The sequence below is a fragment of the Gavia stellata genome, chromosome 6, assembly GCF_030936135.1.
Source record: "Gavia stellata isolate bGavSte3 chromosome 6, bGavSte3.hap2, whole genome shotgun sequence".
Classification (NCBI taxonomy): Eukaryota; Metazoa; Chordata; class Aves; order Gaviiformes; family Gaviidae; genus Gavia; species Gavia stellata.
The window spans coordinates 7,936,606-7,952,088 of record NC_082599.1 but is presented as its reverse complement, the minus strand read 5'-3'; the positions used below and the strand labels follow the sequence as shown (position 1 = coordinate 7,952,088).

The 15,483-nt window shown below is 40.0% G+C and overlaps 1 protein-coding gene across 1 annotated transcript in view; it reads left to right on the top strand.

The window, feature by feature from the left end:
• KMT2C (lysine methyltransferase 2C) overlaps nt 1–15,483 on the top strand; it is a 205,568-nt gene that overhangs the window by 161,271 nt on the left and 28,814 nt on the right. Inside the window, exons 28-38 of the mRNA XM_059818961.1 lie at nt 118–165; nt 1,344–1,481; nt 1,654–1,686; nt 1,769–1,888; nt 3,995–4,133; nt 4,390–4,604; nt 4,721–4,794; nt 7,332–7,514; nt 9,430–11,310; nt 11,961–12,286; nt 13,147–14,969. Coding sequence (XP_059674944.1) covers nt 118–165; nt 1,344–1,481; nt 1,654–1,686; nt 1,769–1,888; nt 3,995–4,133; nt 4,390–4,604; nt 4,721–4,794; nt 7,332–7,514; nt 9,430–11,310; nt 11,961–12,286; nt 13,147–14,969 — 4,980 coding nt within the window. The remainder of the gene's footprint in view (nt 1–117; nt 166–1,343; nt 1,482–1,653; nt 1,687–1,768; nt 1,889–3,994; nt 4,134–4,389; nt 4,605–4,720; nt 4,795–7,331; nt 7,515–9,429; nt 11,311–11,960; nt 12,287–13,146; nt 14,970–15,483) is intronic.

Here is a 15,483-nt window from a genome sequence, read left to right as displayed (position 1 = left end):
ATGTAGCTGCCGTTGTCTATCATATCTGCGTAGCTTTTTTCAGCATGCAGCTTTTTCTTTACTTTTTTTTTGTTTTCGTGTTATAATCATCCATTTTATCTGGTTTGGGTCCTGTAGGTCTTGATTTATGCACTTTCCAGGTTGAGAACTCACCCTCCCCATTTGGTAAGAAACTAAACAATGGATGATCCATGGTTAGAAGTAGTCATCTTTCCTAGTGGTTTTAGCTGAAAGAACTGCATGTGTAGAAACTAGTACTCCTTTACTGTGTCACTAATTCATGCTTTCATTTTCCACTCTTTCTGTGGTGTTTGAGTCTTAACACGACCTATAAACTCTGCACTCCGCATTTAAGAGTACTGCATAAAGTTTTGCTTACAGCTTTTAAAAACCTTCTTGAGTTTTTGTGTTTCATGATACAAAACCATGCATTTTCTTGCTGTCACTGTTAATTTTAATATTGCTTCTAGTAGTAGTGTGTAGTTTTTATCATAGTGGTATCTTTTGTAAATTAAAAGCATTTTAACAATGTGAATATACTAAAGCATTAATAAAGCAGTCAGCATAAAATCTTTTTGCTTCCACTGGATGATGATTCATCACTCTATGTAAAACACAGGTTGACAATAAGTAGAACGGCATGTTTCTTTATTTTAAATTTGTTTTTATTTGGTATCTAATACAGAAATATATTTTAAATACTGAAGCGTGTAGTTCTTTTTTCAAATACCTTTCTCATTTGAGAGATTTATTAACTTGTAAAGAATGTTAGGAAATTTATGTAGTTAGTTAGTTATGTTTTCTCAGTACCAACAAATCACTTTGAATATTCTGGGTTACATCAGACAGTAGTTGTTTTCGAAACAGAAGCTGCTAAGACTTGTTGATATTGACTACATTCAACAGCACTTCAGTAGATATTTAAGGTATTACTATAAGAACATTCGAGGTGAACCTTAAGGTACATGAGGATGAACCATATTGACTGTTGGTTTGATTGTTTTTAAAATGTGAAAAATAGTTATAGTGGAACCTATATACCGAAAACTATACACTCGACAACATGCTGTACCTAAACTCAGTAGTCTTATTTCAACAAAAATTTCCCGTTCTTCCAGTTGCATTCCAGTCAATTAACATTTCTCAAACAATACAGGAAACTGGAGGCAGTTTTGTTTACTTTTTCTGAATGACTGTCTTATTTTGCATTACCTTTGAAATCTTAGAAAGTCTTGGTTTAGTTGATAGCTCAGCTCTAGAGAAAAAAAAAGGTTTTATGCTCTTTATTCTGTACCAATAAATTCTACTATTTATGTCTAACTTAATATTCTTTCTTCCTTCAGCTGGATTGGATATTGGTCCCATCTCTGATGATCCTTCTTCTCTGCCTCAGCCGAATGTCAACCAAAGTTCACGACCACTGAGTGAAGAACAGTTGGATGGAATCCTGAGTCCAGAACTAGACAAAATGGTCACAGACGGTAATTTTTTTGTCCTTGATCTTGGTCTTCTAGAAGACTTAAGTAGAAAACTCTTTTTTCCTCAAATTACTTATCTATGTATTGTAACATACCTATTTGGACTTGGTTGCAGAATAAATTTTATTGCATCTTTTGATGATTACTCATTCTGTGTTGTCTTTACTTTGTCCAGGTGCTATTCTTGGCAAATTGTACAAAATCCCAGGTATGTGCTTTAATCTTTGTTATCTTTTATAAAATATAGTTTATATACAATGCCAGCCAACTCATGCATGGTGTTTTTGCAGAGCTAGGAGGAAAGGATGTTGAAGATTTGTTCACAGCTGTATTAAGTCCAGCAACCACGCAGCCAGCTCCTTTGCCACAGCCTCCACCACCACCACAACTAATGTCTTTGCACAGTCAAGGTATGTTCCTTTGTTACTTTTAAAAACAGCAGTCTGGTCAGGGGAGTTCTTTTAAATACTGATGTGAAAGTAGGACACGCCTTACTTTCTGCTGTCGTTAATTTGTGGAATCTGGCATAGTTCATTTATGAAATAGTATTCTAAAACTGTTCTGAAGGCAGTATGTAATTAACATGCATGTAAATATTGCTAATAGAAAGGGACAGTTATTTTATGTTTTTCTGACATATTGGAGCTTTTATTTTAGCTGACACTTTCATATTTTTGAAATCTGTGATAAAGCATGTGTTCTCTTCTGACTTTACTCTTCAATTACTTTTGAGTACCTCCTCAAGGGTAAGGAAAGAGTCTGTATAAAAGTGATTTACTGCATCTTAATTTCCTTTAAGAATTCAGTTTAACATGTTAACAAGTCCTATCCAAATACAGAGAGAAGGCTAAGTAATTTTGAAATGTATCTGGGAGATTATATTTTATTTTCTTTGCTACTAAAATTATCATGAGTTGATACAGCATATTCTTCCTCTTATATTGAAAGCAAGGGACAGATTTATTTTATTTTTTATTTATTTTACCAGTACAGCATTTTTATTTAATTTTTTTTAGCACTATGTATGAGCATAATTAAATGCACACTTTTCTCATCAGACATCACCTCTAGTGGATTTCTCCTGAGCTCATGTAAAGAGTGCCCATTCTGTTATACTGGTACTACAATAAGTAGTATGCAAATTGATTTCACCAGTGAATTAATCATAAGAAGAAAAATGATTGGTTTCCTAGTTGGATGAATTTCCTTAAAAAGGAAAGACACTAAAAAGTCTTAAAAAGGAGAGAGTTTAAAGCAAATAATGAGGTGATTTAAAGCAAAAAATAATACAGATATCTTTGTCTGTTTCCCAGTTACTTGAGTACTTGGGATAACTTCAGCATGTGAACTCTAAGACTGTTTAACTTCTCCCTGTGGGAACTGCCAAAGTTTTAGATGTATAATTTGGTTCTGTTACGGTGTAATGATCCACATGTTTCTGTGAGATAAATGCTTCAGTAATGGGGAAGCTTGCATCAAGTTTCAGCAATTTCAAACAAAATCAATGCTCTCTTCTCATAAAGATATGTGATCCTACAGTGCAAACCAGAGGCCTGACTCTCCATCCTGTTTGTTTGCCAGGTCTTCACAGTTACCGTATACTACCTGTTTAGCATCTATAATAAAGCACGTTCTCTTAAATTTTGAGTTACTTTCATCCGAACTATATTTTCTACATGGTGTATGTAACCTATAGATCACAAGACAGTCTCCTAAAGCATGAGAGAATGATACACTGTTATCCTACAGATGCATCTAATTCCTGAGCTACTTCTGTGCTTTTAAGAAAACACTGGGACAACGGTTGTAATCACACTTAAGTGACAGAGATTCAAAGGCCAGTATTAATTCTGTGTAGGAATATCTGCAAAGACCAACTGCTGGAATGAATCTGCCTGTGCCACATTTGCCTAATATTGTAATCAAATAAATAAAATTTTCTGCCTTCATACTGCTGAGCTGGACATTTAATTAGAAAATGCTGATGCTCATTTGACTAGATTTATCTATTTCATTGGTTACAAATTAGGGAGTTAGTAGGTAATGAGGCTTACGTTGGTACACTGCTCAGAAGTCTCAGAAGAGGAGATGTTTAATTCAGGTTGGCTAATTATAATTCTGCAAGGACCAAAAGCAACTTTCTCCATGCTTGCTGCTTAGATCTGGGTATAACAAATATGACAGACCATTAGCCTTTACAAATATTCCTCAGTATAAAGTGCAGTACCATAGCATGGGCTACTGCGAAAGTTTTGGAAATCCATTTTAAAAAAACTGATTTTTCAGACAAGAAAAAAAATCTGTGCAGGGATGTGATACAGTAGAAAAGAACCCCTTAAGCTTGTAGGGAAACAATGTAAATGGATTTAAAATCTTTTCCAAAAATGTAAGGTCAGTGCTATGAAATTTTAAAGCAATTAGTTTGTCATTAGATGAGACATCAGTTTTTCACTGAAAATTTCCACCTCTACCTTAAAAGTAGTCACCCTTTAAAACAGTAAACTACTTCTTTCCAGGAGAGAATACGTTTCCAAGAGTGCCCCTTATGAATGGTTTGATTGGCCCTAACCCTCATCTCCCTCATACAGCTTTGACTGCTGGAGGTGGACTGGGCACTTTCTCTCCCATTACACAGCAACCATATACTGATACCAGGTAAGTCAAGATGGGAAATAAAAAATATCCATTGTTTAGCATTTATCACTTGGGGGGTGGTGTTGTTATTAATACTGTGATATTATTAGTATTTAACTACTTAGTTCTTGACAGCCACTACAAAAACTTCTGTATTCTTGCAGCCTGTTCACTACTGAAATAGCAAACAGAATAAGTACTTTGCTAATTGGTTTTGGGTTTTTTTTATATTGAGAGCAATCTGTCTATAAAACAAAACCCTTTTCTGATTTGTCAGGGATAAGAATCCAGCGTTCAATCCAATGGTAAGTGATCCGAACAGCTCATGGGCACCATCTGCTCCACCTTTGGAAGGTGAAGGCGATACAATGTCCAATGCTCAAAGAAGCACTCTTAAGTGGGAAAAAGAAGAAGCATTGGGTGAAATGGCAACAGTAGCACCTGTTCTCTATACAAATATCAACTTCCCTAACCTAAAGGAAGAATTCCCAGGTGAGTGATTTACTGAATAAAGTTAAATATTTTGTAGCAAATTATGCATCTTGATTTGAAAGAATGTAAAATAGACTTATTGAAGCCTTGCGTATTAACACATTTTTTGGTTGCAGACTGGGCTACAAGAGTGAAGCAGATTGCTAAACTGTGGAGGAAAGCAAGCTCACAGGAGAGGGCTCCATATGTGGTAAGAGCAACTACCACCTGCATTCCCTACTTCCAGCAAATATGTATTTAATCTATAAGGTTTTCATTTTTATTCTTTTTTAAAAACAAATTTAATTTCTAGGGTTAGTGAAAGTTCACATTCTCCAAGAATGCCTTCGTAATTTAACTTCTAACTCTGAATACTTCTACCTGTTTTCTTTGCTTTACATCCTTGGAATAAACTATGTTAGCATTGTGCAATCTAAAGACGTCAGCTGAGATGAGAACATTTGTGGTTCCCACTGCCTCTTTGCTACATTTGATCCATACCTCAAGTCTTATTTGCTGTCTTTTTCTGCACATGATCTCATCAGTTTCTTCAGAAGGATAATAACAAATCACTATGTGACCTTCCCCTCTTTCATCTTCCCCTCTCACTAGTTTTTTTTTTTTTTTGCCCCATTAGAGTTGCTGAAGTTTTTCAGCTGTTGAACTAACCATTCCAGAGATGTCAGTGCTCGCAGCCCTACTTTCCGCATTTTCTTCTACTCCTGTGTTCTTGCTTTACTGTCCCCCTTCACTACTTACTCTCTTCTGTTGCTTTGTGGTGGAAACTCTTTTGATATCTTCCATTTTGTCACCTTCTTTGCATCTGATTCAAGGGAACACACATGTTTGTAGTAGCTATCTGGAGTTACGTGATCGTTGATTCCATTCTGCAGAACTTCTGCCATTCAAAGGGTGACCCTTATGCTTTGTTGAAACCTCTTGTTGAAGCCTGTCCGCATCCAAATCTCAGAACCTGTATTACTAATTCTTTTTGACCTTCCCAGCCATTGTTAGCAAATGTACTTTTCTTTAATTTCCTATCACTCCATTCTCTCCTGGTTCTCATCTTTTCTTTGTTTCTTCACAACAGCAATTGGATGATCATTCTTACTTTGTAGATTTCTCTGGATTTCGCACGGTTAGGTTTTCAGTCTCTTAGCCTCTCCCCACCTGCACTTTTTTAATACAGTCTCATTAGTAAGCAAATTGGATTCCCCTGTATGTTGATGACTCAGAGCTTAACAGTACCAACATCATCTCCTACCGTCCAAATTAAAAAAACGCCTTATCTCTCTGACAACTTTTAGAGGATAAATCATTACCCCAAACTCAATGTGGGAAATGGAGTTCTTGGATCTTTCTGAACACCTTTCCAGTTAAAAGAACAATTCTCTATTGTCGTCTTTGTATCACTGAGGCATCATCATTATTCTGCTTTTTATTCAGGCCTATAACTTCAGCATCTTTGGACCTCTATGTCATCTTGTCCATGCTATAATCTTTAATCTTGGTGATTCCTTCTGTGTAGTATTTATAAGATACTATCCACTTACATGGGTGATTTTTTTATCCAGGCATTTATCACTTCACAGTTATTTCTATTACTGATTTTTTTCTTTTTCATTGCTCTTCCTGACGGATATCCAAAAAGCAGCTGCAAAATCATTTCCTTAATGTTTGGGAGGAGGGTGCATACATGTGCACGCACATGCACACATAAGTATTTATATAGCAAGAAGTAGTTATTTCCTCACAGAAGTTAGAGTCTGTGGACTCTTGCTATTCAGCCGTTGCTAGTGTTCTGGCATTCTGGACGCAGGAAGCTGCTGTGGTACCTCTCCTGAGGGGCTTACACTCTGTGGGGATGAGTAAAGTCTACTTTAGAAATGAAATTCAGTAGAGTGTTGATAAATTTTCACTGTTGGCTTTTTACTTTCCTTAGTATGCACAATCCCATCACTTATAGGGGAAAATGACACTAATTTTTCTGCTGCTGTGACACTGGTGCTCTCATCCATGTCACTGTTTCATTGTTGGTGAGGAAGGATTAAAGCCTTTTCTGCTAGGCAACCCGTACTTGACAACTGAAAATAAAATTGTGAAAAAGAAGATGTGAGGGTTTGATTCAGAAAAGGAATCATATCCTAGATTGCTGGTAAAACTTCCATTAGATGCTTTAAAATGTCAGTATGGCTGTAAAATGCCTCACTGAAGAGGAATTGCTGTTCTTTCATCCAATTTTTCCTGATCCATAAGCCCATATCCTATGTTTATACTGCTAACTTAACACAGACTGAGATCTGTAGAGGCTATTTAATGGAGTAGGCTGTATTTTTCTTGTCATTGAAGTTCTCCACATTAAGGGCCTTTATTGATCCAAACATCATCTGCTGTGCTCATGTCTTCAGACTGCAGACCACACCAATATGTGATTTGAAAGGTAAACTGGTGGGATTCATGCTTTCTTGGCACAGCGCAGTACCTGAACAGACGCTCTTAAAGTATAGAGGATCTCTACTGCTAGTAACTCCTTATTTCTTTCCATGTATGTTAATTTCTATAGAGATGAAGTATTTTCCCTTTGGAATTCCTTTTAAAGTGCGTAATTTAGTTTTCACAAGCGTGTGTGTGATTAAAACAGGCTGTACAGATAATCTGGTGATAGATTTTGTAGGAATAACAGATGTAGTGCTCACACTTAGCAGAAGAAAATAAGGCTAACTGCATTTTTTTTTTATCTTTTCCCAGCAAAAAGCCAGAGATAATAGAGCTGCTTTGCGCATCAATAAAGTACAGATGTCAAATGACTCCATGAAAAGGCAGCAGCAACAGGATAGCATTGATCCTAGCTCACGCATCGACTCCGACCTCTTTAAAGATCCATTAAAACAGAGGGAATCGGAACATGAGCAGGAATGGAAATTCAGACAGGTGTGTTGCATTTAGGGTGTTTTATTATTTTTCTTCTAGCTTTTTATTGCATTGTTGGAATCTGTTGTAGTAAAATCAATTTTAATCTTTCTTTGTAGAAGTGTATAAAGTTAGGCATTTTGCATAGGAAGAAAATAGATGCTATCAGAAGAGAAGCTGCTTGTAAATGTTAGAACCAGGGACAACCAGGCGATCAGGCCCAGTCAGTATGGGTTTATGAAAGGCAGGTCCTGCCTGACTAACCTGATCTCCTTCTCTCACAAGGTGACCTGCTTAGTGGATGAGGGAAAGGCTGTGGATGTAGTCTACCCAGACTTCAGTAAAGCCTTTGACACCATTTCCCACAGCATTCTCCTGGAGCAACTGACTGCTCATGGCTTGGATGGGTGCACTCTTTGCTGGGTAAAAAACTGGCTGGATGGTTGGGCCCAAAGGGTTGTGGTGAATAGAGTTAAATCCAGTTGGTGGCTGGTCACAAGTGGTGTTCCCCAGGGCTCAGTTTTGGGGCCGGTCTTGTTTAATGTATTTATCGATGATCTGGATGAGGGGATTGAGTGCTCCCTCAACAAGTTTGCAGATGACACCAAGTTGGGCGGGAGTGTTGATGTGCTCGAGGGTCGGAAGGCTCTGCAGAGGGATCTGGACAGGCTGGATGGATGGGCCGAGGCCAATGCCAAGTGCCGGGTCCTGCACTTGGGTCATAACAACCCCATGCAACGCCACAGGCTTGGGGACGAGTAGCTGGAAAGCTGCCTGGTGGAAAGGGACCTGGAGGTGTTGATTGACAGCCGGCTGAATATGAGCCAGCAGTGTGCCCAGGTGGCCAAGAAGGCCAACGGCATCCCGGCCTGTATCAGAAACAGTGTGGCCAGCAGGAGTAGGGAGGTGATCGTGCCCCTGTACTTGGTGCTGGTGAGGCCGCGCCTCGAATGCTGTGTTCAGTTTTGGGCCCCTCACTACAAGAAGGACATTGTGGAGTGTGTCCAGAGAAGGGCAACGAAGCTGGTGAGGGGTCTGGAGCACAAGTCTTACGAGGAGTGGCTGAGGGAACTGGGGTTGTTCAGTCTGGAGAAGGGGAGGCTGAAGGGAGACCTTATTGCTCTCTACAATTACCTGAAAGGAGGCTGTAGGGAGGTGGGTGCTGGTCTCTTCTTACAAGTGACAAGTGACAGGACAAGAGGAAATGGCCTCAAGTTGTGCCAGGGGAGGTTTAGATTGGATATTAGGGAAAATTTCTTCACTGAAAGGGTTGTCAGGCATTGGAAGGGGCTGCCCAGGGAGGTGGTTGAGTCACCATCCCTGGAAGTATTTAAAAGACATGTGGATGTGGCGCTTAGGGACATGGTTTAGTGGTGGACTTGGCAGTGTTAGGTTAATGGTTGGACTCGATGATCTTAAAGGTCTTTTCCAACCTAAACGTTTTTATGATTCTATGAATACTTTGTTTTAAAACTTTGACTCTTAAATCCTACCTATTATGGAAATGGGTTATTCTTTCTCTGTATGGCTGGCTAGTGCAGTAGTTTGTTTTTATATACCCTATATTGCAGTAACCTTGTCCTGCAGACTGCTGCTTCAGATTGGGCTGGTTGTCTCTTGGAGCCTGTTTGCCTCACGTCAGTGCTGCATCTGTCAGTAACCTTTCATCTTCAGAGTATAAATTTGGAAGGCAGTGCTGCTCTTTAGGCAACCTGGGAAATGCTTCTTCCCAGGTAATCAGGGTGCATGGCAAGGTAATTGAACTTCACAATTAGCTAGATCGTCTGCTCCCATTGCATTTAAGATTTGCAATTTACAATAATTTATAATTGAACTTTGACGTGTCCTAAAGTTCGGTTATAGATTCAGTCATCAGAAGGATTTTGTATACCCTGGACTTACAAGTGTAACCTTATTCCTCATGATTTTAAAACAGCAAATGCGGCAAAAAAGTAAGCAGCAAGCCAAAATAGAAGCCACGCAGAAGCTTGAACAAGTGAAAAATGAGCAGCAGCAACAGCAGCAGCAACAGCAGCAGCAGCAGTTTGGTTCACAACAGGTTCTGAACCAGTCTGGCTCAGACACACCTAGCAGTGGGATACAGAGCCCCTTAACACCACAGACTGGCAATGGAAGTATGTCTCCTGCACAACAGACATTCCATAAGGATCTATTTACAAAGCAGCAGCTACCTGCTACGCCTACGTCAGCATCCTCAGATGATGTATTCCTAAAACCACAAGCCCCACCCCCTACTCCAACCCGAATCCCAGTACATGATTCACTGTCTCAGTCTCAGACTCCTCAGACATCATCACAACAGATGTTTTCTCCAGGTTCCACAAACACGAGACCTCCTTCTCCAATGGATCCATATGCTAAAATGGTGGGAACACCTAGACCAGCACCCATTAACCAAAACTTTGTTAGGAGAAGTTCCATTGCACCATTAGATACTTGTGCACCACAGTCATCCATATCTAGGCCCATTCAGGTAACTGAACCATCAGGAAGCAGGCCTTCACCAGTCAGGGATTCATGTTCTTCATCTCCAGGTAGTACTGATCCCTATGCAAAGCCACCAGACACACCCAGGCCTGTCATGGCATCAGAGCAGTTCTCCAAACCACTGGGGGTGCCAAGATCGCCCATAGTTATGGAACAGTCAGGGAAGGTTCCTTTAACAGCTGGAAGCAGTGATCCATTTACTAAGCCAGCTCCGAGAACTGATACGTTTCAGAGACAGAGAGTAACTTCTGCTGATGCGTATGCACGGCCACCATTGACTCCTACTCCTACTCCTGTTGATGGCAGCCCTGGACCTTTTAAAACTCCTATGCGCCCACCTCAGTCCCCGCAAGACCCATATGCATCAATGCCAACTACACCAAGGCGCGTTGCTGTTGATCCATATGAAAGGCCCGCTTTGACACCAAGGCCAGTGGATAACTTTTCCCATAATCAGCCTAATGATCCATACAGCCAGCCTCCCCTTACTCCCCATCCTGCAATAAAGGAGACTTTTACCCATCCACCCCGGATAGTGCGACAACAGAGTGATTCTTTCCCTCAGTCTGGACCCATTTCAAGGCCAGCTTCTCAGGACCCTTACTCCCAGCCTCCAGGTACTCCTCGGCCAGTTGCTGATCCTTATGCCCAACCTCCAGGAACTCCTCGGCCCACCGCAGTTGATCCATATATGCAGCAACCACCAACACCAAGACCTGCTCAGCCAGCGGATTTATTTGCTCAGTCTCCATCAAATCAGAGACATTCTGATCCATACGCCCAGCCTCCTGGAACACCAAGGCCTGTTCTCAGTGATCCTTATTCTCAGCAACCAGCAACTCCAAGGCCAGGGATTCCAGAGAGTTTTAACAGACCTGCAATGACAAGACCAGGACTAATACCAAATAGAGATCCTTTCCTGCAGACACCACAGAACAGGTTGCAGGGCACTTTTGTCAGGCCATCAGATCCATGTTCTCAAACTCCCAGACCTGCAGGACCTGCAATAACAGATTCATTTAGCCATGGTCCAGCTGCTCCAGCACGTGACCCATATGAGCAACCACCGATGACTCCAAGACCTCAGCCAGAATCTTTTGGAACTGGTCAGCTGGCCCATGATGCTGCTGAACAGCCACGGCCTGGATCTGAGGGCAACTTCAGTGCATCTGGAAATTCTCCAATGAGCTCTCAAGGACAACAATTTCCGAAAGTTTCACAAGTTCCTGGCCCGGCACCCACTACAGGAGTAACAGATACACAGAATACCATGAATATGTCTCAAGCAGATACTGAGAAGTTAAGGCAGGTGAGAATAATGTTTAATACTGATGGTATTAAAATTGCATAAGTAGAAGAATTTCCCCCGTTCTTGTTAATATTGGAAGTTTCTTGCCATTAAACATAGCTATATAATGTAGAATTATCTTCATTCACTTAGTATGTTAATTTGGTCCTCCTGGATAGAACCACAATATATAGAATATAGAAACATCAGTAATTTTTAAGGAGTTTGGACAAGATCCAAAAAGGAAGCAAAGGCCTTCTTTGAAGCCACTGAAGATGTAGACAATTTGTCTGTAATAGCTCTTTTATCTACAGTGTGAGGGGGAAAAACCCACCTTGAAAGGACAATTAATTCTATCCTATAGTAGATGAGATGTAGAACTGATTGTCAGTGACTTGTTCACAGACTGAAAAAGGGAGTATAGCCAAAGATCTCAGACTAGACATGTAACTTTTCAGTTGGCTGACGTGGTCTGGAGATTAAGTTGAGTTACCAGCATCTTGCACCATTTGATCCCTCTTCTAATTTCTGAGGTGATTATGGTAGTTTATAAAACTTTTCTGTAGCAATTGAAGAATTTCTTTCCTCCAAAAGGCTTAACCTGGTGGAGTGTAGTACTTCAAAATATGTCATTTGCAGTGTCAAGCACAGTGATTATTTTTTTTAAACAGCGCCAGAAATTACGTGAAATTATTCTACAGCAACAGCAGCAGAAGAAGAATGCGGTTCGTCAGGAAAAAGCCTTGCAGGATGCAGCAGCTCCTACCCATGCAACTCCTCTTCAGCATTGGCAGCAAGACAACTTAAATCAAATTTTTAACCGCCCTCCTCCTCCATATCCTGGGAATATTAGGTCCTCTGTTGTCCCTTCAGGTGGGCCAAGGTTTACCATATACCCAAAAGACCAACGTGGACCATTTCCTGCTGATGGGCAGTTCAATAGACCCCAGTTTCCAGGCGATATGAATGCCATGGGGATGAGACCTCATGGTCTTAGGTAAGCTCTTTGATCTCTTAAAACAGGATATTATAGGAGTAGTTCTACATTTACATATATTGTTAGATAAAGGGGTTTTTTTGGTGAAAAATCATCTGTGTTGTCTACAGTAGCTAGTAATCTTCCTGAAGTCAGTATGTATAGTGAGTTTTCCTGTAAGCATCTGAAACATTAGAATGTATATTTTACACTAACACTGGTTTACACTGTCTTTTATTGGGAATTAATCAGAAATAAAAATCGAGAAACTGCAATACTTGTGAAAGCTATGTGACCTGAAAGATCTTGTTGCCTGTGGTTTTGGGGCATTTCTTTTTTTAAAAAAAAGTGAAAGGTCTGACTTTAGCTTTGATGTCTTAATAAAGAATAAATGTAATATTCTTGTTTTCATTTATAATGAGTATGTAATCAACTGTCAACTTCTGTCTGTGCCATTTTTACGGTGAATGCTATGATGTAAAATTAATACCAGTATTGACATACATTGTCACCTCAGGAATTATTATTTTCAGTATTTTGGATTTATTTCAGTAATTTCTAAATCCACACAATATTATTTTTTACGCTGAGTTGCATTAACAGCTCGTTTATTTGCTAAGATAGTTCATACTATCAGAGTTCTCTATCCATTATTATTATTGGAATTGAAAACAGGTTGTTTATTAAACATAATTAAAGCAATTATTTTATTGTAGTCATAAAGCTCATTTAAATGTAAGCGTAATTAGTCAAAATATTTATTTAAATATCTTAATGAATGTATCATGTAAAGCATTTTGGTGAATAGTTATTTAGTCAAATATGCCAGACTAGGCAGTCCTGAGAAAAAAGATTATTTTATCTTTCATACTTTATTTTAGATATGGGTTTCCAGGAGGTGGCCATGGTCCACCATCAGGTCAAGAACGTTTCCTTGGTCCTCAGCAGCCAATGCAACGCCCTGGAGTTCCACCACAGCTGAGAAGATCTCTGTCTATTGATATGCCTCGGCCAGTGAACAATCCGCAAATAAATAATACATCTGGGATCTCTCAACATTTTCCTCCACAGGGAATTCCAGTTCAGCAGCACAATATATTGGGTCAGGCATTTATTGAGTTACGTCACAGAGCACCTGATGGGAGGCCAAGGCTGCCCTTTAATCCTTCTGCTGCAAATGTTATGGATGCAGCAGCACAACATCAACGACATGCAGGGTTTATACCCAGGCAGGAGTTTCCAGGCCCAAGACAGGCAGAACCACTAAGACATAATGCTCAAGGTATACCTAACCAGTTGCAGATGTCTACAAGTTTGGAGCATATATCACAATCCCAGCAGGATCAAATCAATCCTGACAACCCACCTGCACTTGTAATACGTTCTCTAAGTCATCCACCAGTTGCTGATGCATTCCCAGGACCATCTTTGTCTACATCTGCACCAAGTGATGAATCTCCAAATTTACAGATTCCCAACCAGCCGAGTGATGGTCTAGAAGAAAAGCTGGATCCTGATGATCCTGCTGTAAAAGATTTGGATGTGAAAGACCTTGATGGGGTTGAAGTCAAGGATTTAGATGATGAGGATCTGGAAAATTTGAATCTAGACACAGAGGATGGGAAAGGAGATGAACTGGACACTTTAGATAATTTGGAAACCAATGATCCTCACCTTGATGATCTTCTAAGATCTGGGGAATTTGATATAATTGCATACACAGACCCAGACCTTGATATGGGGGATAAGAAAGGAATGTTTAATGAAGAACTAGATCTTAGTGTCCCCATTGACGACAAACTTGATATCCAGGGCAAGACAGAAGAACCGAAACAGAAAGAACAAGGTGATAGAACTGTTTCCCCTCCTGAGACCCAGTCTCCACAGAAGAAATCTGCTACAGAAAATGAAATTAAAACAGAAGTACTTTCCCCAAACACTCAGGAGGAAAAGAAGAATGAAAATGAAAAAAGTGATGGAAATGCTGAATCCACAAGTACTCAGCAGGCTGCTGAAGTGGAGTTAAAGGATGGAGAAAAGGCTCCTGCGCAGCCTGCTAACCCCGAATTCCCTGAGAAAACTACTGCTGTTCCTAGTCAAGAAACAACTGTGCCTAGTCCGGATGCTCAGGGATCTGCTTCATTGCCTGTTCAAGCAGCAGTAAGTTCCTGCAGTATTTCTGGGTCCACACCAGTCCTCTCAAGTTTGCTAGCTAATGAAAGCTCAGATAATGCTGAAGCAAGGACTCTAGGATCTCCATCTCAATCTTTGCCCGCAACACAAATGAACCATGCATCAGGTATTCCACAAACACTAATGACACCTGGTGGACAGATCTTGGAAAACACTTTAAATTCAAATTTGACCATGGTTCCACGAATGAACCATAATTTTTCTCAAGGGTCACCAAATCCAGGTTTTATTCAGGGTCAGTCATCTAATCATAACTTTGGGACGGGACAGACACCTAATCAAACTGTGGCTGTAACAAACCGTCCTGGTCCTAGTGGCATATCTGGTCCCCAACAGATAATGCTTCCTCAACCATTAGCTCAACAACAAAATCGAGAGAGACCACTTCTGCTAGAGGAACAGCCACTTCTTCTGCAGGACCTTTTGGATCAGGAAAGACAGGAGCAGCAGCAGCAGCGACAGATGCAAGCCATGATTCGCCAGCGTTCGGAGCCATTTTTCCCCAGTATTGGTATGTGGGTGATCTGTTTGTTTGTGTTCTTGTTAATTTTTTTAAAAATAAAACAATAAATAGTTAAATAATCCGCAGTACTGAAAGAAGCAGGTAGATATGTGGAGCTTGAAAGTGGCATAACAAAATACAACCTGTCTAGTAGGTACAATGGGAGTATGGAAATTGAGCATGTAGGTGGAATTCTGAACTCCATGGCAAGGCTCCGGTTGACATTACCAGGATCAGGTTAACTCTGCATGACTGCTAATTTTTCCGTCATCAGCTCTGTTGCATATTCTTTTTATCCTTTAGGTTCTCATACATGATATGGAGTAAATGCACCCTTTGTAAACAAAATTAAATGATCAAGTGCAATAGCTGACCTTTTGATATTTGATCTATCAATTTTCTGTTTATGGTTGTTTTATAACTTTTTTTTGCAGTCTTTAGTGTGTCTCAAGGAAAGGCATCGTCGAAAGCTGTATTACTAACTCACAATATAGGCAAGGCCCAGAAACATCACAAATAATTC